Raw genomic sequence first — 26,460 nt, forward strand, 5'->3', positions numbered from 1 at the left:
TGTCCAAATTTTGACAAAAATATGTCAAGAAATATGGAAAACTAAACAATGGCCCACAGACTGGAAACATTCCATATACATCCCAATTCCAAAGAAAGGGGATCCCAGGGAATGCAGCAATTATCAAACTATTGCCTTAATATCCCATGCAAGTAAAGTAATGCTCAAGATTCCACAACAAAGGCTCTTGCTATATATGGAGCAAGAAATGGCAGACATCCAAGCTGGATTTAGAAAGGGAAGAGGTACCAGAGATCATATCGCAAACATATGTTGGATAATGGAACGTACCAAGGAATTTCAGAAGAAAATCACCCTATGCTTTATAGATTACAGCAAAGTCTTTGACTGTGTAGATCACGAAAAACTATGGAATGCTTTAAAAGAAATGGGGGTGCCACAGCATCTGATTGTCCTGATGCGCAACCTATACTCTGGACAAGAGGCTACTGTAAGGACAGAATATGGAGAAACTGATTGTTTCCCATCAGAAAGGGTGTGAGACAGGGTTGTATTTTATCACCCTATTTGTTTAATCTGTACGCAGAACATATCATACGGAAAGCAGGATTGGACCAAGATGAAGGTGTGAAAATTGGAGGGACAAACATCAATAATTTAAGATATGCAGACGATACCATACTACTAGCAGAAACCAGTAACGATTTGAAACGAATGCTGATGAAAGTTAAAAAGGAAAGCACAAAAGAAGGACTACAGCTGAATGTCAAAAAGACTCGAGTAATATCAACAGAAGATTTATGCAGCTTTAAAGTTGACAATGAGAACATTGAACTCGGCAAGGAATATCAATACCTCGGCACAGTGATTAACCAAAATAGAGACAATACTCAAAAAATCAGAAGAAGGCTAGGACTGGGGAGGGCAGCTGTGAGAGAACTAGAAAAGGTCCTCAAATGTGAAGATGTATCACTGAATGCTAAAGTCACAATCATTCAGACCATGGTATTCCTGATCTCTATGTATGGATGTGAAAGTTGGACAGTGAAAAAGGCGGATAAGAGAAAAATCAACTCATTTGAAATGTGGTGCTGGAGGAGAGCTTTGTGCATACCATGGACTGCGAAAAAGACAAATAATTGGGTATTGGACTTTGGGGGTGTGGTTTTGGCTTTTGTTTTGTTGTTTAAATATTTCTCTAGCCTGCTCTTTTTTCAGATGATTGATGGATTGATTCCGTTGCTCAGAATTAATCCCAAAAGTCAAAAGAAGAGACCGCTGAACCGCCAACAAGCTGTGGGCAAGACTCCTATTGTGGAGGGGAAATTGTTGAGTAAACAAGCTGAAGTTGAACCCTGATAAGACCGAGGTACTACTTGTGGGGGACAAGAGAAGGTTGGGTGACATTGACCTGAAGTTCAACGGGGTGAGTCTACCCCTAAAGGACCAGGTCCGCAGCCTTGGGGTTGTGCTTGATTCCAGGCTGTCCATGGAGGCTCAGATTTCGGCAGTGAGCCGGGCAGCCTGGTACCAACTACACCTCATACGAAGGCTGCAACCCTACCTTCCTGTTCACCAGCTCCCACTAGTGGTACACGCCCTGGTCACCTCTCGTTTGGACTACTGTAATGCGCTCTACGTGGGGTTACCCTTGAAAACGGTCCGGAAATTACAACTGATACAAAATGCGGCGGCTCGACTACTTACGAATAGTTGCCGCCAAGACCACATCACACCAGTGTTGTTCAATCTACACTGGCTACCAGTTGTTTTCCGAGCCCAATTCAAGGTGTTGGTATTGACCTTTAAATCCCTACACGGTTTCCGCCCAGTTTATCTCACGGAGCGCCTTCAACGCCACCAATTATGCCGCCCGACAAGATCGGCCACACAGGGCCTTCTCTCAATCCCGCCAACAAAAACAGCCAGATTGGCGGGTACTAGAGAGAGGGCATTCTCAGTGGTGGCCCCCACTCTTTGGAACTCCCTCCCACAAGATCTCCGGCATGCCTCTTCCCTAAATGTGTTTCGGAAAGCCTTAAAGACCTGGCTCTTTCAGCAGGCCTTCGGGGTATCCGGGGAGGGTTAATTGTTATAACTGTAATGCCTCCTGCCCAGTTTTAATATTGTTGCTGCAGATGTATTGTTTTTATATTGTATTACTGTATTTTATTAATTGTATTCTAACAATTTTGTAAGTCGCCTAGAGTGGCCATTGGCCAGATAGGCGATGAAGAAATTAAATTTATTATTATTATTATTATTAAACAGCCTAAATAATATGGCAAATAACAGTGTGGGTTGTATTCTTTATTTGTTCAGATGCCGCCACCCTGTATTCATCCCAAGAATGACGAATTAGGCCTAGCTAGGGCCCAGGGTTTACCTATTCTGGAATACTTTTGTGATCAAATACAAACTGTAAGAGATGCCTACCATGTACACTTCTCTTGAAGGAAAAGGGCACAAAATGGAGGTATGGGTCCAGTTGTTTCCTGGCGCCATCTGAAGGTATATGTCAGCATTCACCTGCCAGGTGCCCTCCAGATGTTGTTGGGGTCCAACTCCCATCAGCTGCTGCCAACGCAGCTGTATTAGCTGGGAATTATGGGAGTTGTAGTCCAACATCTGGAGGGCATCCACTTGGTAAAGGCGCTGCTAGAGAAACAGTGCCAGCTATAGAAAAGCCAGACCTAATGGGGCTAGGGGAGAGGTGGGTCACCTTAGATTGAGTACAAGCAGTGTGTGTGCATGCATGCATGCACATGTGTCTGTCTGTCTGTGGTGTGTTACATTTGGGTCTAAGACAGACGTAAGAAGAGCCTGCTGGATCAGGCCAGTAGCCCATCTAGTCCAGCATCCTGTTCTCACAGTGGCCAACCAGATGCCTATTATGGGAAGCCACAAGCAGGACCTGAGCACAACAGCAACTCTCCCCTCCTGCAGTTTCCAGCAACTGGTTTTAAGAAGCATCCTGCCTCCAACAAGCTCAATTTCCTAAAGCCATTACTTTGGGAAGTGAGGCAAGTTGAGCTGAGGGACAGAGCCGCTGTGATAAAAATAAGCCAAGAATGTCATTGAACTCACCCTGTTTCCAACAGAAAGAGAGGGTGTGATAATCTTACATATTTATAGAGCTTTGGCAAGAGCTGTCTGCAGTTCTTTCCAGAGTTTCATTGGATTCAGGGAGGAGGTGTTATGTGTCTCCCTGCATATGGGGCTTTGGGAAGCTGAGGTACATCTCGATAGAAAGGGCATGTCTGTAAATCTATCAGTTTAGAAGACAAGGAAAGCTTGTTCCTTTAGAATAAAAGCAGTATGGTAAACATTGTGTAACCTTTTCTGTGCTGCATAGTGAGAAGAGACAGGAGAGGAACTTAAGGAGAGAAGTAAAGAGAGCTCTTGGCTTCTTCCATTATTCATGACCGGATGCCTGCAGTTTTCACGATGCTTCATATGCAGAGAGACGTTGTCAGGCACCTGGTTAACTCGGCACAAAGCCAAGAGAACAGCTCCACCACAGTTAACAGCTCCACCTCTGTCCCCAAAGATGGGTTCCCCACCTCCCCGCCAGCTCTGGTGATGTCCCTTGTTGCCAACTTGAAACTCCCCATGCCCACATTTCCCAATTCTGAGCTCCTATTTCCAAATCTGTCACCAATTTCAAATCCCACCCCACCCTCTTTTCCTGATCTCTGTGTAGCTTTCTCCTTTCTGGCTCTCACATAATCCATTAGTTCCATTTTCTCTTCTGAATAATTCATCTCTCAAGGAAACATTTCTGGGCACGTATACTTTTTAAGGTACATCTCGTCTCTGGCACCTGGAGGGGCATGGAGGGGAGAAAAAAAAGAAGAGAGAGAGTCCTTTTCTAGTGGTAACAATACCTCTTGGGGGAGGGGGTCTGGAAGCAGAGACCTTCTCCTTCCTAGGCCTTCCCATTCTCTAGACTGGGTGAGCCTGGCGGTTGTAATTCCTTGGCAAGATCTTCTTTGGAGGACCAGCCCTTCACTCTGGAAGGGCAGTCAGTTTTCAAGGAGCAGCAGCTCTGAGCATTGTGGTAATCTCTGAGTCACCTTTGGCTGGATGAGACTGGAGAAGAAGCTAGTGAGCTTGAGAGCTATAAAGCAAGCAAAAAGACTGAACGGCATCTTCCCAAGAGAGAGAGTGGGAGAGGCTGGGAATCTCTGGAATGGACCAATGTGGAAGTGTAGTGATGGAAGGATAGAAGACGAAAGATCAAAAGACAGAAATAGACATGCAGAGATAGAGACAGCAGAAATCAAGTGGAGTGAAACAAGACAGGAGAAAGCAGGCAGACGACCTGACCAACTGACTCCTAAAAGGCAGGCGAGAGTGATGGAGCCCTTGGGAAAACAAAAGGAAGTCACCCAGTCGGATCAATAGAAAGCTGCAGAGCACAGATGGAATAATAAAGACTCTCTGCATCTCCAAAAAGCACAGTGACAGAGCAAAAGAATGAGGTAGAAAGAAGGGGGGAATCTCCAGAAGGAAAAACTGAGGAAGAAGCGGAGAATGGAAGAGGGAGCAAAACATCAATCTAGCAGGAGTGATAGAGGAAAAACAGAAGACAGCCTGATGGAGTGACAGAAAGTGCAAAAGTGACCAACAGGCAGCCTCGAGATGACTGAGAGCATGGCAAAGAGACTCTAGCAGGAGAAATCAGAGGAGATAACGTGACGAGAGAGGGAATCAGAGAGCTGCAGACAGAGACGGAACTGCAGGTGAAGAGGAGCTATAAAGGGGTCTCTTTCCTCCTAAACGGAGCAATACCGCAGCCCATCCCAAATAAAGCAACAGGAGAGGCAGGTCCAGGGAATAGGGCGAAGCAAAGGGGTCGCCACCACAATCCCCTGGAAAGAGTAATAGAAGATTTTTTTTCTGGGCCTGGACTGTAAAGAAGAGCCAGGCCTTGGGGTCAGCAGCTTTATCCCCATGGCCCATGCCCCACCTTCACCTTTGACCCCCAGTAATATCCCACGCAACCTAAGCTACATCGCAGGCCTGTATGAGCGAGCGTACTACCGCACCGCACGGCCAAGCCTGGCAGAGGACTCGGGAACCGAAGGCTCCGAATCGGAGTCAGAGAGCAGGCCTCGGAGCCGGCCCAGGAGACGTCGGCATCTCTTTGGAGGACCCAAACGGAGGGGAAGGCGCCGGACTCGCTCAGCCCCTGCCCGGGGCAGGAGCAGGGAGGCCTCACGCAGCCGGAGCCCTGGGACACGCAAGAGGGTTCGCTTCGCTGACTCGCTGGGCCTAGAGCTCACCAGCGTCCGGCGGTTCTGGCCCAACGATCTTCCGCAGGTGCCGGAGCGTGTCCATGCCAAGCTGAGGCGTGACTCCCTGAGCCACTTTGCCCCTTGCCTGCCTTTTTGCCCACCTGTGAAGGTAATGGGGGTTGGCCGACCTAGTGGTGGGATGAATTGCAGGGCAGGGAGAGAAATGGTAACATGGATGGAGGAAATGAAATCAACCATAGATTTTCCTTAAACAGCCCTCTCCGAGGGTGAAAGAAGGATTTATTCCACATAGATGAATAATTCTTACTCCTAACGCCCATAAGTACCTTAGGTGATTAAGACAACCAAGTTTGGCCTGGTCCAAAATGTCTTATATGGCCTCAGTTAGCAATGGAGGATACAGCTTTTTCAAGGAATGGCCGTAGCTGAATGGGAGAGCATCTGCCTTGCATGCCGAACGTCCCAGGTTCACTCTCAGGCATCTCCAGCTAGGCCTGGGAGTGTCCCCTGCCTGAAAATCCTGGAGAGCTGCTGCCAGTCAGTGTAGACAATACTGAGCTAGATGAACCAGCGGCCTGTCTCCGTATAAGGTAACTTCCTATGTTCCTATGTGCAATGCCTCTTTCAGTCGCATGGGGATGCTGCTGCAATCCAGATCCTGTGAGTCTACTGTTCTCCTTCTGAGCAAACACAGTTAGGATTGCCGGGCAATTCTGTACTAGTTTATTTGGGAGTCAGTCCCTCAGCGGGGCATACCTCCAGGAAAAAAAACAGAGGACACTGCTGTATGCCAGGTCAGAGCAACAGTCCATCTAGCTCAGTACTGACTACACCACAGTTAGCCAACACGGTGCTCCCCAGATTTTTTGGACTACAACTCCCATCGTCTCTGGCTATTGATCATGCTTGCTGGGGCTGATGGGAGTTGTAGTCTACAACATCTGGAGGGCACCATGTTGGTCATCCCTGGGCTGCACTAACTGGCAACAACTCTTCAAGGTTTCAGACAGGCTCCCGGCCTAGGAGATGCCGCAGATTAAACCAGGGGCCTTCTGCATGCAAAGCAGATGTTTTACCATTCAGTTATCCTCCTTGTCCCAAGATAAAGGTGCACGAGATTGCTGTGTTTATTTGTTGTAACAAAGTCAAATGTCATGAATATGTAGCAACCTGTATCCACATCTCTGAGTCATTACGGAAGATCCATAAACTGGGGAGAAAAGGTAACCCACATAAGAGATCCAGTAGTACCTCTTCAGCTGTTGAAGTAAACACCTGGGGGAGGAGACAGTGTGGGCGCGCATGCTACCTCCATTAACCCCTCTGGCGTAATTTAGTATCCTTCCTACTTACACATGGTGACCCTTCTGAAACACAGAGCTCTTTGTATCCATGGAGGTTCCCCAGGTGTAGGGATGGATGTATCCCACTCTCAGTTCTGTCAGTTTCTCATTTTTCCAATTTTAAATTCAGTACTCCACATTTCTGCAGCAATTTGCACATAAAAAAATATCATGGAAATTCATCAGCATTTTAGTGTGAATTTATCCTAATAAGCACATTTTTGCAGAGCTTGGAAAAGTTACTTTTTTGAACTACAACTCCCATCAGTCCCAGCCAGCTGGCTGGGGCTGATGGGAGTTGTAGTTCAAAAAAAGTAACTTTTCCAAGCTCTGCATTTTTGTATGCAGTTTTGGTTGGTGTGCATATTTTTGCAAACAATTTCCCCTAACATAATGCATCTTTGTAAACATTGTTTGGAGAGCTGCATAGCAAAATTCAGAGAAGTGTGAATTTTGAAGGATGACTATGTTTTGGTTCTCATATTGTTTTGGGTACTGCAAATTCGGAAGGTTCACCTTTAAATGTAAACTGGATCAAATTTCTCCTCCATCTCTGCATAACTGGGGTTCTAAAATGCATGAGGAGGCCTCCACGGATACAAATGGCTTCAAGGCGACTGAAATAGCAATGGGAGGGATCAGCCTGCTCATCCACACTGCCTCCCCCAAATTTACATTTCCATCTTCATGATGCCTGAAGAGGACTTGGATCTATGATGAATATACAAAGCACATAAATCCAAAATTTGCCGTGAAATATTGTTTTCACAATTCCCACCACCAAGGTGATACAATCCACAAGGATTCAGTGGCATTCGAGCTATACTGTAGGTTACATTTTGGCAGTTAACATCTGTCCCAGTTGATCTTAAGCATTTATCTGAGAATTATTAGACATGTTGAGATGGTCCCAAATCTCCAGAGACTGTACTTGCTTGGGGGAGAGGGGGGATATATCTTCTCATACTTGACAGGCTGAAGATATCCCTCAGTCGGGTCACATCCACACCATACACTTAAAGCAAAACTAAAGCACATGGCTGTCCCCAAAGAATCCTGGGAACTGTAGTTTGTTAAGGGTGCTGGGAGTTGTAGCTCTGTGATGGGTAAACTAGAGTTCCCAAGATTCTTTGGGGGAAGCCACGGGCTTTAAATGTATGGTGTGTGGTTGTGACCAAAAGGCTGCCTTACTCCAAGTCAGAGCCCATTGAATCATGCCAACTCAAAAAAGGTTCCTCTTCTTGGGTCCAAATGCTCACTGCTCTACTGTCTGCCCTCAGGGCCTTACATTAAAACAGCCTTCTCCAGCCCAATGCCCTCAAGATGTTTTGGACTACAGCTCCCATCACCCCCAGTCAGCCCAGTCGTGCTAGAAGGGGCTGGTAGGAGTTGTAGCTGAAGGCACCCAGCTGGCAAAGGCTGCATTATGGCAAGTAGGAGGAATGTCTCCATAATTACTGCATTTCTACCAACTAAGGACAAGGAACTAACATAGATTGGGGTGTGTGTGAAGAAGGATTTTCTTGATGTTATCAGGAGACTAGGGTCTCTCCTCTCTTTCCTAAGAATAAGGTTGCATCCATGCCATAAATTTAAAGCATTGCTATACCCCTTTAAACTGTTATGGCTTCCCCCAAAGAATTCTGGGAAGTGTCATTTGATAAGGGCACAGAGTGTTGTCAGGAGACCCCCATTCTCCTCAGAGAGTGGTTTAACTATCAATCTCCCTTCCCAGGGAACTCTGGGAATTGTAGCTGTGTGAGGGGAACGGGGTCTCCAAATAACTCTCGGTACCCTTCACAAACTACAATTCTCAGGCTTCTTTGGGGGGCCGGAGCCTCAGTTTAAGAGTCTTTTAAATGTATGGTGCAGTCATGTGGCCTAACACTCAATCCTACTCATCATCCATCTTGCTTTCCACCCTGTCTCTTCTCCTTGCTTTCTTGCTTGCATCCTCCTCCCTTCCCTTCTCTATGGTGCCATCTTGTCTCCTCCTTAGAGTTCCCACCTCTGCTTTTCTTCCTCTTCTTCCATCTCTTCTTCTGTCTTTCCAACCTCTTCTCCTTCACTCTTTTCCTCGTCCTGTTTCTCCCTGCTTCCATTTTCTGTTCACATCCCTCCCGTGTTCTCCGGCTAGCCAGCATCTTTGAAGACAGCTTTTATCTTCCATCTTTATTGACCCTTCTCCCTTCCTCCCTGTCTTTATGACGGCTCTTTCTCATTGCCGTTCCTCCCTCCCACTCCTCCCTCCTTCCACTGACTCTCCTTTTTCTCACCCCTCATCACCGCAGCCTAGAACTCCTTTCCCACCTTTGTTACTTATTTTATTTGTCACGTTTCTAGCCCGCATCTCCTCCAAGGAGCTCGAGGTGGTGCCCACAGTTCTCTTCGTTCCCATTTTCAACCTCACAATAACCCTGTGAAGTAGGTTATGCTGGGAGACAAATGGCTGGCCTCAGGTCACATAGTGAGCTTCCTGGCTGAGTTGGGATTTGAACTCTGCTCTCTTAGACTCTGCTCCAACAACCACTACATCCCCACTGGCATGGCATCCTTTCCTGTCAGTCCTTTGCCTCTCCCCGCCTGCATGTACTGCAGTTCCTCTTGTTACCGTTATTCTTGTATACAATTACACAGTTGTATCCCTCATCGTCCTTCACTGTTTCTTTTTCTGGCCTCTAATTTCTGCCTACCCATTTTTCACTTTCTCCACACATTTCTTCAAACTTTCTCTTTTCTTTCCCTCTTTCTATTCCTTCTTTTGCGTCTCCTTTCCATCAGCCCATTTCCCCCCAGGGCTCAGATTGTCCTTCATGTGTCCCATTTTCTAATTAGGAACATGGGAAGCTGCCTTATACCAAGCCAGACCCATTGGTCCATTTAGCTCAATATTGTCTACACTGACTGGTAGCAGCTCTCCAGGGTTTCAGGCAGGAAGTCTTTTCCAGCCCTACCTGGAGACACCAGGGATTGAACCTGGGACCTTCACCATGCAAAGCAGATGGTTTACCACTGAGCTACAGCCCTCCCATTAAAAACATCCTGAACCTCAGCATACAATCCTGGAAATGCCTTCCTAGGAACATAGGAAACTGCCCTAAACCAACTCAGATCCTTGGAGTCTGGATGCCACAGCTGGAGCAAGTCCAATAGTGCTGTCCAGAGCACTCTTTGTTCCATCTGTTTCAGTTATGGCGGCCTGGGGATGTGGACAAGCTGCTTGAAAAGAGTGGCCGACCACCTGCCTCTTTGTCCCTTGCCCATCTTGGCTTCTTAGAACTAGCCATAGCGGGTTGACTAGGTGGGTCCAGAGAGTGATCAATGCTTCACTGGAGGAGGGGGAGGCACCATCTGCCTTGAAGGAGGTGGTGGTTGTGGGTCCCCTCCTTAAGATCTCTCTGGACCCAGAAGTGTTAAACAACAATTGCCGAGTGGCAAATATCCCCTTTTGAGCAAAGTGCTCAAGAAGGTGGTGGCACTCCAGCTTCAAGCATGCTTGGAGGAAACGGATTACTTGGATCCATTCCAGTCTGGCTTCAGGCCTGGCCATGGCACTGAAACTGCCTTGGTCGCCCTGGTTGATTACATCTGTCAGGAGAGAGACGGGGGAGTGTGACCCTGCTTGTTCTCCTTGATCTCTTGCCAGCTTTTGATACTGTTCTAGACAGTCTCAGGGGGATGGGGATTGCGGGCACTGTGCTTCAGTGGTTCCACTCATACCACCAGGGCCACTTCTAAAAAGTAGTTATGGGAGGCTACTGTTTGGCACCATGGGAATTATCCCATGGTTCCATTTGGTCCCCCATGCTGTTCAACATCTGTGTGAAGCTACTGGAAGCTATCATCAGGAGATTTGGAGTGAGATGTCATCAATATGCAGATGACACCCAACCTTATGTCTCTGTTCCATCTGATCAGGAGAGACAGTTGAGGAGTTGGCCCGGTGCTTGGAGGCGGTGATGGGCTGGATGTGAGCCAATAAATTGAGATTGAATCCTGAAAAGACAGAGATGTTATTTGTTCAGAGCTCTCATGTCTGGGAGGTGGGGAGATGGCCTGTTCTGGATGGGGCTAGGAGTGCCTTTTTCCAGCTCTGGCTAGTTTGCCAGCTTCAGCGCCTTTTGGACAGAGATGACTTGGCCACAGTACTCCATGCTGTAGTAACATCCAGATTTAATTATTGCAATGTGCTCTATGTGGGGCTGTCCTTGAAGATGACTCAGAAACTTCAACTGGTCCAAAATGCAATGGCCAGATTACTGGTTGGGGCTCCCTTTAGATCTCATATAATCCCTTTTTTAAAAAGCTGCATTGGTTGTCAGTTCATTTCTGGGCCCAATCTGAGGTGCTCACACTACTGTTTAAAGCCCTAAATTACTTAGGTCCCAAATATCTGAAAGACCGCCTCCTTCCCTACAGACCCTCTTGGGTGTTAAGATCAGCAGAGGGGGGCTTTCTGTTAGTTCCACCACCCTTGGAAGCCTGAGGGGGGGGTGGCCCAGGGGAGGGCATTCTCTGTGGTGGCCCCTAAGTTGTGGAATTTCCTCCCCACCGAGGTGCACCTGGCAACTTCACTGTACAATTTTAGGCAAATGCTGAAGACCCATCCTGTTTTGTGATTTTAGGTTGTTTTTAATTGTTCTTAATGCTGTATTTTAAAATTGTTGTAACCCGCCCTGGGATCTTTGGGTGAAGGGTGGGTAATAAATGACATTATTATTGTTGTTGTTGCCTGGCTCAGTATTGTCTACGCTGACTGGCAGAAGCTCTCCAGAGTTTAATATCTTTCCCAGACCTACCTGGAGATGCCATCAGGGACTGAACCTGTCACCTTCTCTATGTAAAGCAGATGTTCTACCACTGAGCTATGACCCTTCCCAATCCTCACTCCCAAGGGTGTCCACAGCACTCCCCCTCCCCGAATTCTAAATGTAATGGCTGGTCAAGTGGATTGACAGTGACCTGCATTAATATTTCATAACCCTCTCCACCCACAAAATATTTCTGCAGGCACTCTTGCTGACTCCTTTCTCTCTTTGTCTCCCCAGGATCCTTTGAGCCTTCGGTACCTGCTCGAACCCACATTCCCAGATCCCCTGTCCATGCCAGATTTCTTACCACGCCTCCTGACGCAGTGTGTGCTCCTCGAAGGAGCCCGTGCCGAGGGGTCTTGTGTCTCCGGCACCATCCGGGTGCTCAACTTGGCTTATGAAAAACGGGTCTCTGTGCGATACACCTGGGACTCTTGGGCTACCCAACATGAAGCTCGGGCATCCTACGCCGCCCCTGCCGGCCGGGGCCGGGACCACGCCGACCGCTTTGCCTTCCGTCTGCCGCTGCCTGTGCCACTGCCCCTGGGGGTCATCCTAGAGTTTGCACTCTGCTACACTGTGGGTGGGAATGAGTTCTGGGACAACAACCAAGGCCGCAACTATGCCCTGCAGCCTCCGCCCTGCGTGGACGAGGAGGAGGAGCCCTCCAGCCCGATTCACGATTGCTGTGAGACGGGATGGATACACTTCCTATAGGGGAACAGAGAACCATCTCAGTGAGATAGGAGCAAGGGCAGAAATCCAAATGCCTGTTTTAGGGGTACTTGCCTTGAACCCTAGGAATAGGGTGAGCCTCATACTCAACATTGCTCGGGAATTCTTAGAAACCAAAAAAAGTGCTGTTTTGAAATCTAGTTAAAATCAGTGCAATTTCGAAAGATTGAGTCTGCCATCTTGATGCAAAATGGTGTTCAGTTATATCCAGACACAGACAAAAACCTGCTTCTTGATCTGAGGAAGCATCACGCAAAATCTGGTTAAAATCAGTGCCGTTTTGAAAAGTTGAGTCTGCCATCTTGGTTCAAAATGGTGTCTAGTTGTTTTCAAACATAGACATAAACCTGCTGTCAGGAACCATTACACAAAAATTGGTTACAGTATCTTAAGAGGTGTCCAAATGCATAGCAAATTTTCCAAAATATATAGTAAACAGACATACCAGACAGCCAAGGTTTGAGCTAAATTATTTGCGTTTGTTCCTCTGTAGGCCAAAGTCAACTATCAGGTTTCTATATGAGTGATACCTGACAAGTCCGAAAATCAAGCTCTGAAGTCGGGCAATAAAGTGGTAATTCAACAAGTTTACCATGTGCCCTGTTTTTCAGAACTTGCTATCTTGTTCTCTCTCTGTGTGTGTATGTGTGTGTTTCAACCAGAAAAGGTTATGTGAATCAGCCCTTTGTTCCCATTTTAAAGTTGGGGAACAGGAGTCCCAAACAGAGTAACCTAAATCTGTTGTAATCTCTGGTTTGGACTCAGATCTCCTAGCCTGTAATCTAACATTGTTCCACGGTGGCTCTCTCAGTCTGATAAAACCCTGCATAATATGAAGGCTAACCTTTAATACATTACCTCTCTCCCCCCAGGCCAACTCATGCAGCTTGTAGGTTGCTAAACAACCAATGTCCATCTTGAGGATCATCAAGAGATCCTTTCTGTTCATTGGGGTCTTGCTGGTGCCTTAATGCAAGATTGAATAAGAGTTTAATACACCTACATGAGGGAGGGAGAAGGGAAGACAATCCAGCCTGAATTGAACTCTGATAAAGATCGGCATAATCCACTGCCATATAATGTCACTGACATTGACCTTGGTGTTGTCTGTCACCTGATTCCAGACAACACTACGAACATTGAGTTATCCTGAGGACTCGTTCACACATGCTACTTTTCCTCCCCGTCTTCTTGCATGAATACATGGGAAATGTGGAATGTATGAATGGTTACATTTGTACCACTGTTCTCTCATCTAGCTTGTTCTGAACTAGCTGGCAAAAAATGTCACTCTCATTGTTCCTGGAGCATGTTTTTATCCCATCAGTTTGTGCCACTTCATACTTTTTTTTTTCACATGGAGAAAGAAAGAATAATTCCTACAGTCATGCATGAAACTGGCAAAGTGTTTTTTATATATATATTGAAAAGCTGGTACAGGAAGTGAATTTACACTTGTGCCAGATTTGTGCACAATGACTGTCCATGTACTTTCCCAACACAGATATTATCTTCATGTTGCAAAAATGTCTTGGGTGAAGTGGTACCATAGGGTTGGATGATGCTCAGAAAAATGGTGTCTATGATAGTTAAAAAAAGGTGTCCATGGTAGTTCAGAATGGTATCCCCTGGTGCAATCCATGCTTTGTTTTTAAATGCATAGGAGGTGGTCTCCATGAAAAATGGGGTGAGACTTCTCAAGTCCCATGATTCCCAAGGCCTCTAACAATTGAAGACTCCATAACAGCATTTCTCAAAGTTCTGTTGAGTTTCTTCACTGAGCTACAATTGAAAACATTCTTACACCTGAAAAGATCATTACTTTTAGCGTGTGTAAAAATTACCTACCCTCTGTGTGATTTATTGATCTAGGCATGCCTAAAAGGTAAAGTAAAGGTGTCCCCGCACTTATAGTGCGAGTTGTTTCCGACTCTTAGGGTTACATCTTGCGACGTTTACTAGGCAGACCGTATATATGGGGTGGGATTGCCAGTTCCTTCCCTGGCCTTTCTTTACCCCCCAGCGTATGCCGGGTACTCATTTTACCAACCACGGATGAAGGCTGAGTGGACCTCGACCCCTTTTACCAGAGATTCGACTTCCTCCTTCCGTTGGAATCGAACTCCGGCCGTGAGCAGAGCTTCGGCTGCGTTACCGCCGCTCACCACTCTGCGCCTACTGGCAGTTTATTTATTTAAAAATCATTAAAGCATCATAAAATACAGGACCAAATGACCAACAATAAACAGAATTAAGTCTCTAAAAAGCTTGACAAAACAAAAAAATGTTTTCAACAGACAAGAGAACATCAGAATTGTACGGGCCTGTCTAATTCCAATAGGAGCACTATTCCAAAATACTTGTGCCACTATGCTGAAAGCCACGATGGGCCTTGGGCCTGATCCAGTAAGGCTCTGATTATGTTCCCATGTTCTTGGTTCAAGTAGAAGCTAAACAAATGTGTGGCACCTCACCTCTCAGATAGTCAGTAGGGCTTCTCCAGATGACTGCAGTGATTTGGTTGGTGTCTAAGGGATAAGGCGGTCCTTCAGTTTATTAATACAGAGACATAATAGGTAGTCTCTTTATATCCCATTTGTGGTGGCACCATTTTTCCCCACCATGGCCTAACAATCAGGAAAAGCCAACTACCTAAAAGCACCTCTAATTACCAGGCGATATCAGCTCCCTAGTTCAAGCTGGGCAAAGGATTCTGGGACAAGTGGACTGGTAGTCTGGACGACAGAGAGGGGATGCTGGGCTAGGACTGAGGGTGGATTGGTGATATATGTTTTTGGCGTGTTCCACAATGTAACAATGAGCAAAGGTTTACACGAATGTTTGTAACTGACCAATAAAGAAAACAAACCATGAATCCAAAGAAATAAAACCGTGAAAAAGACAGATTATTCCAAGTGTTGGTCTCATATTACATTTGCACACCCTAAGAACATAAAGAGATCCAGCCTGGCTGCTGGATCAGACCAAAGGCCCATCTAGTCTACCATCCTGTTCTCACAGTGGCCAACCAGATGCTCCAATGAGAAGCCTGAAAACAGGACCTCAGCGCAACAGCACTCTCCTCACTTATGATTCCCTGCAATTTGTATTCAGAGGCTTACTGCCTCCAACAGTGAACACAGCCTTTGCGGCTGGTAGCCATTGAGAGCCTTAGCCTAGTGCCAGCAGTGAATATTTAACTGAGACTCTGAGCTTGTGAACTGCAACCCTTGGCTGCAGAACTCACTCCCCCCCCCAAAAAAAATCCTTTGATTTTCAACAAGAGGGGCAACTGACTGGACTGGACATTTGCATGGCAGACGGAAGTCCTCTTCTGCTTTTGCAGCTCTTGGAGCAGGGATGGGAAACCTGCGGAGGCCCTCCAAATGTTGCTGGACTCCATCTCCCACCAGCCGCGACCATTGGCCCTGGTGGCTGACGGGGCTGATGGGAGCTGGAGTCCAGCCACATCTGGAGGGCCACAGGTTAGCCTCTCCTTACAGGGCCTCTGCCTTGGGAGGGCACGTGGCGGGGGGAGGAATGGGCAGTTTACAGCACCTGGCAACCCACGCAGGAAGGAAGGAAATATAAGAGCTAGAAGAAAAAGTAAAAAGGTAAGGATGGAATACGACACAGAAAGAATCTGCAGCCATCCTGCTTTCTGGGGTTTACTCTTTTATTTCTTTTGCAAGCTTAGAACAGAAAAGAAAGACAAGGATTGACCTGCGCTCCTTTGGCGGGGGGGAGATTTGGAAATGTTGGGTGTAATCCCAAATCAGTGGTTGCCTCCCGCCCTCGCCTGCCCCTCTGTCTTTCTCCCCCTCCTGCCCAACTCCTCTCTCCCCTCCTTTCTTCCAGATCCCTCCTCCTTTTCCTACCAGAGAGCGAAAGAGAGGGGCGGCTGTTTTCCGGATCCCCCCACCCCAAGAAAGAAAAAGACCGATCGAGAGCCGCCGCCGCACGAGGTAACGCTACCCACACTGAACTTTTCTTCTTTTTTAGCAACATCTTTGGCGGGACAGGGTCAAAGGAGTTTACTTGCCCCAACTCTGAGCCATCACTCTATTCCTTCCCCACCCAGACCCTTCCAATAAAGGCAGAGATCGGGAGGGGGGAAGGGAGGGAGACACTTTGGCCACGGACTAAATCCGTACCCTGACTGGGGAGGGGGGTCTGCATCTTTGACCAAGTCCCCCTTTACTACTCAGTCTTGTAGAACTTACCGGGGGGAGGGGGGAGCAATATCAAGTGTGTGTGTCTGTCTTTCTTGACTCCCCAAGAGTTTGTATCCCCTTTCCACTAACCTATAAATGCTGCTTCTCTCCCCCTGCGCCCACTTCCGGTGGGTGACCTCACGGGCAATATTGTGGGTGGAAACAACCACCCCTCTGTGCATAGCAATCTGCACTGAAAAGTGCGGGTGGGGTGGAGAGAGAGAGCTGGAAACTCACAGATCACCTTGTTGGTTAGACTCAGGCCAGATGGGAACTGTGGAAGAGATGAGAACAGGACTGTTTTGAGAGAGAGAGAGAGAGAGAGAGAGAGAGAGAGAGAGAGAGATGGGAAGCATGAAAGAGAGGAGGAAGGAAGGAAAGAAAGAAACAGAATGTGATCTCTTTTCAAACAGCGTGACTGTATGAACAAATTGTTATTAAAGCTTGCTGCATCTGATCACCTGTGGTGATTAAAGAGTGTCTCCAGGTATCAAGGAAGTGTAACAAAAACTGTGTTCTTAGCCCCCCCCCAAAGTGTATGTCGGGCAGCAGCTGGTGAGTAAACATTTTTGTGGGTGCCTCATTTGGGGGGGGCATTTGCCATGGAACGGTGTTAAGCTCCCCCTCCCTTTCTCTGTCCATAGGTAACCATCTGCCTCCATTTTCTTCCAGGTGTGTGTGCCCACCCACACCCATCTCCCACGTTGTAGCAATGCCCCACAGCCTGGCCTTGCTTTTGGTGGCAGCGACGTGGGCTGTGGCCACCCCTGCCGATGGATGCAATAAGGCCCTCTGTGCCAGCGACGTCAGTAAGTGCCTGCTGCAGGTAAGAGGCCAGGAAGGCACTGCCCCACATCAACCCAGATCTCGGCACAGACTTATGGACTAGGGGTGGGGGACATACTTCCCAAGCTTGTGATAGCAGCTTCCCCCTTGAGTAAGAATGAGAGACACCCTGCACTAACTGGCACAGAGAGAGAGAGAGAGAGTGAGTGAGAGTGAGAGAGTGAGAGTGAGAGAGTGAGAGTGAGAAGAAGAAGAATTACCCATTCTCAGTGGGGACCACCAACTCTGTGTATTTCAGCATGAGCCACACTTGTGGCTTCCTTGGATTGGCAGCCCAGACAAGCCCAGAACAGTTACTCAAACAGAAGCACAGTGGGGCAACCTCTGCATTGGAAGTGGACGAACAATCCAGTCTCAGCCAATACATAGATTGGGGAGAATGATCCATCTGCAACTGGGGTTGATTGGACAGAGGCAAAGCCAAGGCATCAGGCAGAGAGACAGAGGGCAACCTCCTTCTCTGGGAGAAGAACTGTGAGCTCACAGGACCATCTAATTATTTAATGACTTCCTCAGAACACACATACATTTGGTTTGCGGAATTACTGGATTAGCACAACCCCCTTGTAGACACAGGATGCTAAACTGAAATACCCCCAGATTAAGCAAGGCAATGCCAAGCTGATTTCAGGTATCTCAGCATGCTTCCTGACAAATCACAGCTGAAAGCAGCTGTTGGCTATGTCTGGTCATACTGTTAGGCAAGGTAAAGCGAACTCACATGTGGTCCTATTAAAGATCAGCAAATTAAGATCCTGTTGTTACTGCCCCACTACAGGGAAAGGTTTTGTTAGGATTTTCTGCACCAGGCATTCAAATCTATTGCAATAGTAGTGTATGGGGGGTGTTTAGGATTAGGGGGGCCAGGAGAACTTTGCAGTGTCCTGTTGCCTTGAGAAAACTTGCTTTGGAAGTTTGCCCTGAGGCACTCCGGCCTTATCTAATGGGCCTGTACGTTTGTACATGCAGATCAGGCATTTCCCATTGGGGGGGGGAACCTGGGCATGTCTTTTGTGTGTGTGCCACTATTAACATTTTACTAAATGTCCTGGAGTTGCTGTTAACGCCCCTATTGGGGAATCTCTTGGCAGGAAGTGTGCCAGTGCGAGGCCAACCACGCTGGCTGCCCATGCTGTCGGGAGTGCGCCTTTTGCTTAGGCAATCTGTGGGAGTCATGCTGTGAATGTGTGGGTGAGTGAACTCCAGGGGTTGCTGAACCCCAGTCTTTTAATTGCACATAATGGCATGGGCTTGGCAAGAGGGAGGGGCAGCTGTGGCTGGATGGAAAGAGGGAGGGGGTCAAAGCAACGATTGAAACAAGAGTACAGGTTTTGCTGGAAATCTTTTCAGCGCCAGGTCAAGACTTTCCCCTTCTCCCGGGCATTTTAGCATGTGTTTTAAATTGTTTTTTAATGTTTTTAATTGTTGTGAACCGCCCAGAGAGCTTCAGCTATGGGGTGGTATATAAATGTTATAAATAAATAATAATAAATAATGTTCTCCCAGAAATCCTAACTCATTGGTTTGCTTGTTTATGGCATTGATAACTCATCCACCCACTTTTGCTTCAAAACAGCCTCTCAGAGCAGCTGACAAGAATCAGTTTCAAAGAAAGTCCCTGCCCTCAGTCTCACAATGTAAAAAGACATGGCACACTAGGAAAAAGGAATGGGAGGGAGAAGGAAAAAGCAAACTCAACTACAGGTTCTTCAGGTTACAGTCCTTATAATACAGGTATAGAGATCGGTCTAGGCAGATTCTGGCTATCTCTAAACGCAGCAGCTCTTTGCTGATGTCAGTGGTGGTTCTACGTGTCTTGACCTTGATAAGAAGCAGTCCCTCCCCTGAAGCACTCTTCCTCCCAGATCAGATCCAGGAGCAGAGCAGGTGACGAGATCCAGGCCAGGAGGACAGATCAGCTTCTGCCACATTTTCTCCCTCAGAAGGGGGCTGAACTCTTTTGCCACAGTGCAAGATTTGCCAGTCAGTTCTTAGCCAATTTCTGAGTGCAGACAGTGTGGCTAAAGGTGAAGACCCGATAGCTCAGTACAAGCGCACCTGCTTTGGAGATAGAATTTTATTTATTTATTTATTTATTATTAAATTTGTTAGTCGCTCATCTGGCTGGTTGTCCAGCCACTCTGAGCGACGTACACAATAAAACAGAAACATGATAGTTAAAATTTTAAAAACAGTAAAAAACAGTAAAAACTTAATCTGTCCTAAAAGCCTGCCCAAAAAGCCAGGTCTTCAGAGTCCGACGGAAATTGATCATAGATGGGGCATGGCGTAAATCATTTGGGAGAGAGTTTCATAGGGTGGGGGCCATTACTGAAAAGGCCCTCTCTCTGGTCCTCACCAGCTTAGCTGTTTTAACCGGTGGGATCCAGAGAAGGTCCTCTGAGGTTGATCTTGTTGAGCGGCATCCTTGTCAACGCTGGAGGCGCTCCTTCAGATAAGCTGGGCCACAACCGTTTAGGGTTTTAAAGGTTAAAACCAGCACCTTGAATTGGGCTCGGTAAACAACCGGTAACCAATGCAACTCCTTCAATACAGGAGTAATATGATCTTGACGGCGGCTGCCTGTAATCAGACGCGCTGCCGCATTCTGTACCAGTTGTAAATTCCGGACCGTTTTCAAGGGTAACCCCACGTAGAGCGCATTACAGTAGTCAAGGCGAGTGGTGATCAGGGCATGTACCACTGGTGGGAGCAGATGATTGGGAAGGTAGGGGCGCAGCCTCCGTATCAGATGGAGTTGATACAGAGCTGCCTGGCTCACAGCCGAAACCTGAGCTTCCATAGACAGCTGGGAGTCAAGAATGACCCCCAGGCTACGGACCTGGTCTTTCAGGGGTAATCGTACTCCATTAAGCACCAGGTCTATGTCCCCCAACCGTCCCTTGTCACCCACCAACAGCACCTCGGTTTTGTCAGGATTCAGCTTCAGCTTATTCCTTCCCATCCAGCCACTCACCGACTCCAGACACTTGGACAGGGTTTCCACAGCCAACCTTGGTGAAGATTTAAAGGAGAGAGAGAGCTGCGTGTCATCCGCATATTGATGACACTGCAGCCCATATCTCCTGATGATTGCTCCCAGCGGCTTTATATAGATGTTGAAAACCATTGGAGAGAGGATAGAACCCTGTGGCACCCCACAAGTGAGAGGCCAGGGATCCGAAACCTCCTCCTCCAATGCTACTCTTTGGCATCTCCCAGAGAGGAAGGAGTGGAACCACTGCAATACAGTGCCCCCCACACCTAACCTCTGCAGGCGATCCAAGAGGATAGCGTGGTCAACGGTGTCAAAAACCGCTGAGAGATCGAGGAGGACAAGGAAGGTGCATTCACCTCTATCTCATGCCCTTCTCATATCATCTACCAAGGCTGTTTCAGTCCCATGCCCCGGTCTGAATCCCGACTGAGATGGATCTAGATAATCCATTTCCTCCAAGTGTGCCTGCAACTGCCTAGCCACCACCCGCTCAATTGCCTTGCCTAAGAATGGCACATTTGAGACTGGGCGAAAATTATTCAGATCTCGAGGGTCCAAGGAGGGCTTTTTTAAGATTGGTTTTATTATTGCCTCCTTGAGCATTGATGGCGTTACTCCCTCTTCTAGCGATGTATTTATCACTAGCCTGATCCTCTCACCCAGTCTATCTTTGCAGCTCATAATGAGCCACGAAGGGCAAGGATCAAGTAGGCAGGTGGTTGGCTTTAGGGTTGCAAGCACCTTGTCCACTTCCTCAGAAGGCAGAAGCTGGAACTGATCCCACGCCACTGATCACCTCTGGCTCACTTCCTGTGTCCACAGTGTACGAAATCTCACTTTTAATACGATCGATTTTATCAGCAAAATGTTTAGCAAACTCGTCACAGGAGACCTTATCTTGTTCCATCAGTTCCGGAACAACTGGACCGACCAGGCTCCGGACCACTTGGAAGAGCCTCCTGGGACAACACTTTGCCGATGCAATAGAGGCAGCATAAAAGTCTTTTTTTGCTGCGCTTATTAATAATAATAATAATAATAATAAAATTTTATTTCTAGGCCGCCTATCTGGCTGAATTAACGGCCACTCTAGGCGGCGTACATAGACTAAAATATAACATAGAGTAAAATATAACATATAATACAAAACAAAACCCCAGTAGTCTATAGACATCCCAAGCAGCAGATTCACGCACACATACACACACACGGTCTCTGGCCCCTTCAGCAGTTGCTGCTTTTGTAGCTGGAGAGAGACAGGGCCCTGCCCTTCCAGGCCAGGTGGAAATCAGCCAGAAATGCAGGGAGCAGGTCTTGCAGAAACTCACACAGGTAGATGGTCTCTGGCCCCTTCAGCAGTTGCTGCTTTTGTAGCTGGAGAGAGACAGGGCCCCACGCTTCCAGGCCAGGTGGAAATCAGCCAGAAATGCAGGGAGCAGGTCTTGCAGAAACTCACACAGGTAGATGGTACACATGATAGGCTGTAGCAGCAGCTCTAACACGTGTTCGGTTGTCCTCCGAGCGAGATTTACGCCACCGGCGCTCTAGCCGTCTCACCTCCCGCCTCAGAGTTCGCAACCGTGGGGTAAACCACGGTGCCGTCTGGGTTCTATTCAGGGGGAGAGGGCGTTTTGGTGCCACTCGCAGCATTCCAGCCATCCACCAGGGCTTCAGTCGAGTGGCTGTGTGCTTGCTCCAAAGTATCCCCAAGCGCATTCAGGAAACCATCAGGATCCATCAGACGCCTGGGGCGGACCATCTTAATGGGCCCTTCCACCCCGCAGAGGGTTTGTGGCAGTAGAAGGTCTATCTTCACCAGGTAGTGGTCTGATCATGACAGTGTCCCTCCACTCAATCTCCACCATTTCCACTATAAGAAACAGGGCCAGTTCTAAAGGGCGGCCAGGTGGGGCACTGGCCCGACGGCCCCTGGAGCTACAGGGGGCCCCTCAGCCACCCCTCCGCTCCCCTTCTGCAATCCATGGCCTCCCCACGCCCCCCATCTACCTGTCTGCTGCCTTTTACCATTGCTCTTAACGAAGATGGAGGCTGCGATTTCCCTAAGGTACTGAAGCCCCTGCCGCCATCTTAGTTGATGGCAGAGGTGCATGTGCGTAGCATGCACACGTGCCATCAACAAAGATGGCGGCGGAGGTGTCATCCCCTTAGGGAAACCGCAGCCACCATCTTTGTTAAGGGAAATGGTAAAAGATAGCAGACAGGTGGGGAGGCATGGGGGTCGCATGCGCGTGCGCGCCCACACACGCCGGGGCCCAGGGCAAGCTCATGCCCAAGGGCCCCAGCATTCCTGGAGCCAGTCCTGATAAGAAATAGATCCATCTGTAGATGATGGGAGATGGTTTTGCCAGAGATTCTGCAGAACTACTCCCAGAGTAGACAATAGTGGACTAGATAGACCAATGATCTGACTCAGTATACAGTATGCTTGTTAAACCACTCTGGGAGTTGTAGCTCTGTGAGGAGAAGAGGGGTCTCCTACCAAATCTCAGCCCCCTTAACAAATTGCAGTTCCCAGGATTATTTTGGTGGAAGCTATGACTGTTTGACGTGGTACAATACAGCTTCAAATGTATAGTGTGGATGAGGCCTCTAGTATGCAACTTCATATACCCAACAGCCTTTAAACGTGGCCGAGAATCAAATGAAATGTGAAATGGTGCTCCTAAGCGGTGCTGGGAGGAGGGTCTCAAAAGCCAGGATCCCCCACCACCACCTCTTCCCAGTGACTCAAGTGATCCAGGCTAAGGGCTGAAGGAAAGATTCCGACTTCATTTTCTCTTGCCCAAGGACTGTGTGACGAACACCCCTCATCGGCGCCCCGCCCTGCCCTGCGAAGCTCCATGCACAACCTGATGTCCCCGGTGCCCTCGCTCTTCCGAGCGCTCATGGCGATCTCCGACAACGACCCTCCCATGGCCTGGACCATCCTGACCCTGCCAATCGAAGAGGAATTGCGGCAGAACCATGCAGAGACAGGCCACCTCTTGCTGGGGCCACACACAGGAACCACTGGTAGGAAGGGAGGGGATGAGGTTGCTGTTGGAAGATTCAGGTGGTGCAGCAAGAATGTATGCAGCAGCTGCACAGGGAAGTGGGCTGGAACCTAAGAAGCTGCTTTATACTGAGTCAGACCATTGGTCTGTCTAGCTCAGTATTGTCTACACTGACTGGCAGCAGCTCTCTGGGGTTTCAGGCAGGAGACATTCCGAGCCTTACCTGGAGATACCAAGGACTAAAGCAGTGACCTTCTGCAGGCGAAGCAGATGCTGTAGCGTTGAGCCCTTCCCCAAGCGAAACAGATGTCTGGAAATAAAAAGTGTGTGCACCATATATTTCTCCTCCAGTCTGGAGGAACAGAAATTCCTCGTACAAGGAGTAAGCTCTAACCTCAGTCATGGTTAGGGAGCACTTTAAAAAAATCCTTGGCACTACCAAGATGGAGCACAGCTGAGAAGTAGGCATGGCACCTGGGGTTATTTTGGCTTGATGGGGCGGGGGCTAGTTAAGTGGTATTGTTACGGTTGTGTGCTATAGCCTAGGAGGGATGTCGCTCAGTCGCATAGCATCTGCTTTCCATGCAGAAAGTCCCAGGTTCAATCCCCAGGTAGGGTTGGGAATGTTCTTTGTCTGAATAATAATAATAATAATAAAATTTTATTTTTGAGTTGCCTATCTGGCCGAATTAACGGCCACTCTAGGCGACATACAATAATAGGATAAATACAATATAAAACCATAACAACAACGTTCAATAATTAAACTGCCCACTCTTATATGTAATCAGCAGCTTAAAAACTAACCCACCCCAGACACCCCATAGGCCTGCCTGAACAGCCAGGTCTTCAAGGATCGGCGGAAAGCCATCAAGGAGGGGGCATGGCGGAGGTCTAAAGGAAGGGAGTTCCAGAGGGTGGGGGCCACAATCGAAAATGACCTCTCTCTGGTCCGCACCAGCCTAGCTGTTTTAACTGGTGGGACCGAGAGAAGGTCTTGTGTGGCTGATCTTGTCAGGCGGCATAATTGGTGATGCTGGAGGCACTCCTTCAGATAAACTGGGCCGAAATCGTATAGGGCTTTAAAGGTTACTACCAGCACTTTGAATTGGGCCCGGTAACAACTGGTAACCAGTGAAGATCTATTAATACTGGAGTGATATGATCACGGCGACGGCTGTTCTTTATCAAACGTGCCGCCGCATTCTGTACCAGCTGTAGTTTCCAGACCGTTTTCAAGGGCAGCCCCACGTAGAGCGCATTACAGTAGTCTAAGCGAGAGGAGACCAGGGCATGTATCACTTGTGGGAGAAGATGGAAAGGAAGGTAGGTTTGCAGCCTCCGTATCAGATGGAGTTGATACCAAGCTGCCCGGCTCACTGCTGATACTTGAGCATCCATAGACAGCTGTGAGTCAAGAATGACCCCGAGGCTGCGGACCTGGTCCTTCAGGGGCAATCTTACCCCATTAAACACCAGGTTTATATCTCCCAGCCTTCTCTTGTCTCCCACGAGTAACACCTCGGTCTTATCAGGGTTCAGCTTCAGCCTATTCCGTCCCATCCATCCACTTACGGCCTCCAGGCACTTGGACACGGTATCTACAGCCAACTCTGGTGAAGATTTAAACGAGAGGTAGAGCTGAGTATCATCCGCATATTGGTGACACTGCAGCCCAAACCTCCTGATGATAGCCCCCAGCAGCTTTACATAGATGTTGAATAGCATGGGGGAGAGGATAGAACCCTGTGATACTCCACAATTGAGAGGCCAAGGGTCTGAAACCTCATCCCCCAATGCCACCCGTTGGTGCCTGTCTGAAACCCTGGAGAGCCACTGCCGGTCAGTGTAGTGTCAATACTGAGCTGAATAGACCAACAGTCTGACTCAATACAAGGCAGCCTCCAAAGTCCCTGGTTCAATTCAGATATGAACTCAACGGTCTCAGCCACTGCTTCTCAGCCTTTCTGCTGGCCACTTTCGGTAATGTTGAAAGAGCTGTAGTTCAGCAGGAGAGCATCTGCCGTGCATGCAGAAAGTCCCAGGTTCAATCCTGGCGTTTCCAGGTAGCGCTGGGAGAGAACCCTGTCTGAGACCCTGGAGAGACACTGCCAGCCAGTGTCAATGATACTGAATTAGATGGACCAGTGGGTCTGACGTGGTACAAGGCAGCTTCCTTTGTTCATCATATGAGGATAACACTATTCTGTCTTACAGCAGATGTGGGGAGCCTTTGGCCCTCCAGGTGTTGGTGGAATACAGCTCCCATCAGCCCCAGCATGCGCATGGCCAATGGCCAAAGGTGATGGGTGTTGTAGTTCAGCAACATCTGGAGGGCCAATGCTTCCTCACAGTTGCTGTCCCACTGAGCTACAGCCGCTGTCCCACGCTCCTGGGCTCACCACAATGGCTGTGAACATTCTCTCTTCTCGTTTCCAGGCTTGGCCCTCCTGGATGCCGAGGGCCTCAGTGCAACAGCGCCACCATGCCAGTCCATTTTCTTCAATGAGTGCCTGTCCATGAGCCGATGCCGGACAGCTTGCCAGTCAGTGGGCGCCTGGCGGTATCGCTGGTTCCACAATGCCTGCTGCCAGTGCCTTGGCCCTGACTGCCGGGGCTATGGAGGGGCCTATGCACAATGCTCCAGCTGCCGGGACTGATAATTCTGCATCTCTCCCACCCACCCCAAACACACACACACACACACGTCCTGCTCTCACCTATACTTTCACCACTTGTCCCAATCTCACCCAGCCTTTCTTTCTTCCTGCTCCTGTCCCTTTCACACTTTTCTCATTGCAGAAACTTGAATGAAGCATTGACGGCTGTATTAATTAATGCTTTGGTTCTATGGGCATCACCAGCTCAGCCCCCTTGCCCTGCATTGGTCAACAAAGGTCCTCACAAGCTCGGGCTGCTGCCGCCTCCCCTCGACCCTTGGAGAGCTTCCCAGTTACATTCTCCTCTCTGCTCTCTCTTATAGCCAAGCCCGACTTTTGCTTTTTATCTACTACTGATTCCTGCTTAAGGCACACAGAGGAGACAGTTCCTTCCCCTGACTGCTGTGGCATTTGTAGCGCTGCGTCTGGCAAGAGCTGTCCTAGGCAGCCGTCAGCAGTCGCCTTGCCAAAAGCAAGAGCCCTTCCCAAACATTTCCCATCTCTTCACCCAGCCCCAGACTTTTTGAACTTACCATGCCAAGTGCTTCATTGACCTAGATATAAAACTTTGTGAGTTCCCCACTCTCCATTCCTTGTAATAATAAAAGAAATCTTTT

General features: G+C 48.3%; 2 protein-coding genes across 5 annotated transcripts; both read left to right on the forward strand.

Annotated features, from left to right (window-relative positions):
* Nucleotides 1–4,917: 4,917 nt before the first annotated feature.
* Nucleotides 4,918–12,093, forward strand: PPP1R3E (protein phosphatase 1 regulatory subunit 3E). Of its 2 annotated transcripts, XM_061590697.1 has the most exons (3): nt 4,918–5,370; nt 7,025–7,033; nt 11,614–12,093. In XM_061590697.1, exons 1-3 carry the CDS (start codon nt 4,918–4,920, stop codon nt 12,091–12,093), a joined length of 942 nt encoding a protein of 313 aa, XP_061446681.1. The 2 variants fall into 2 exon arrangements, with proteins under 2 accessions (XP_061446681.1, XP_061446682.1); XM_061590698.1 differs by lacking the exon at nt 7,025–7,033.
* Nucleotides 12,094–15,619: 3,526 nt separating this feature from the next.
* On the forward strand, nt 15,620–26,460 carry LOC133366191 (twisted gastrulation protein homolog 1-B-like). 3 transcript variants are annotated; one of them, XM_061589014.1, is made up of 6 exons: nt 15,620–15,725; nt 15,970–16,076; nt 16,970–17,151; nt 18,263–18,362; nt 22,978–23,202; nt 25,623–26,460. In XM_061589014.1, the coding sequence occupies exons 3-6, from the start codon at nt 17,038–17,040 to the stop codon at nt 25,841–25,843; spliced, it is 660 nt and encodes a 219-aa protein (XP_061444998.1). In that variant the 5' UTR covers nt 15,620–15,725; nt 15,970–16,076; nt 16,970–17,037; the 3' UTR covers nt 25,844–26,460. The 3 variants fall into 3 exon arrangements, with proteins under 3 accessions (XP_061444998.1, XP_061444997.1, XP_061444999.1); XM_061589013.1 differs by having other exon boundaries at nt 16,998–17,151; XM_061589015.1 differs by lacking the exons at nt 15,620–15,725; nt 15,970–16,076 and adding an exon at nt 16,487–16,880.

Source organism: Rhineura floridana, chromosome 11, assembly GCF_030035675.1.
Source record: "Rhineura floridana isolate rRhiFlo1 chromosome 11, rRhiFlo1.hap2, whole genome shotgun sequence".
NCBI lineage: Eukaryota > Metazoa > Chordata > Lepidosauria > Squamata > Rhineuridae > Rhineura > Rhineura floridana.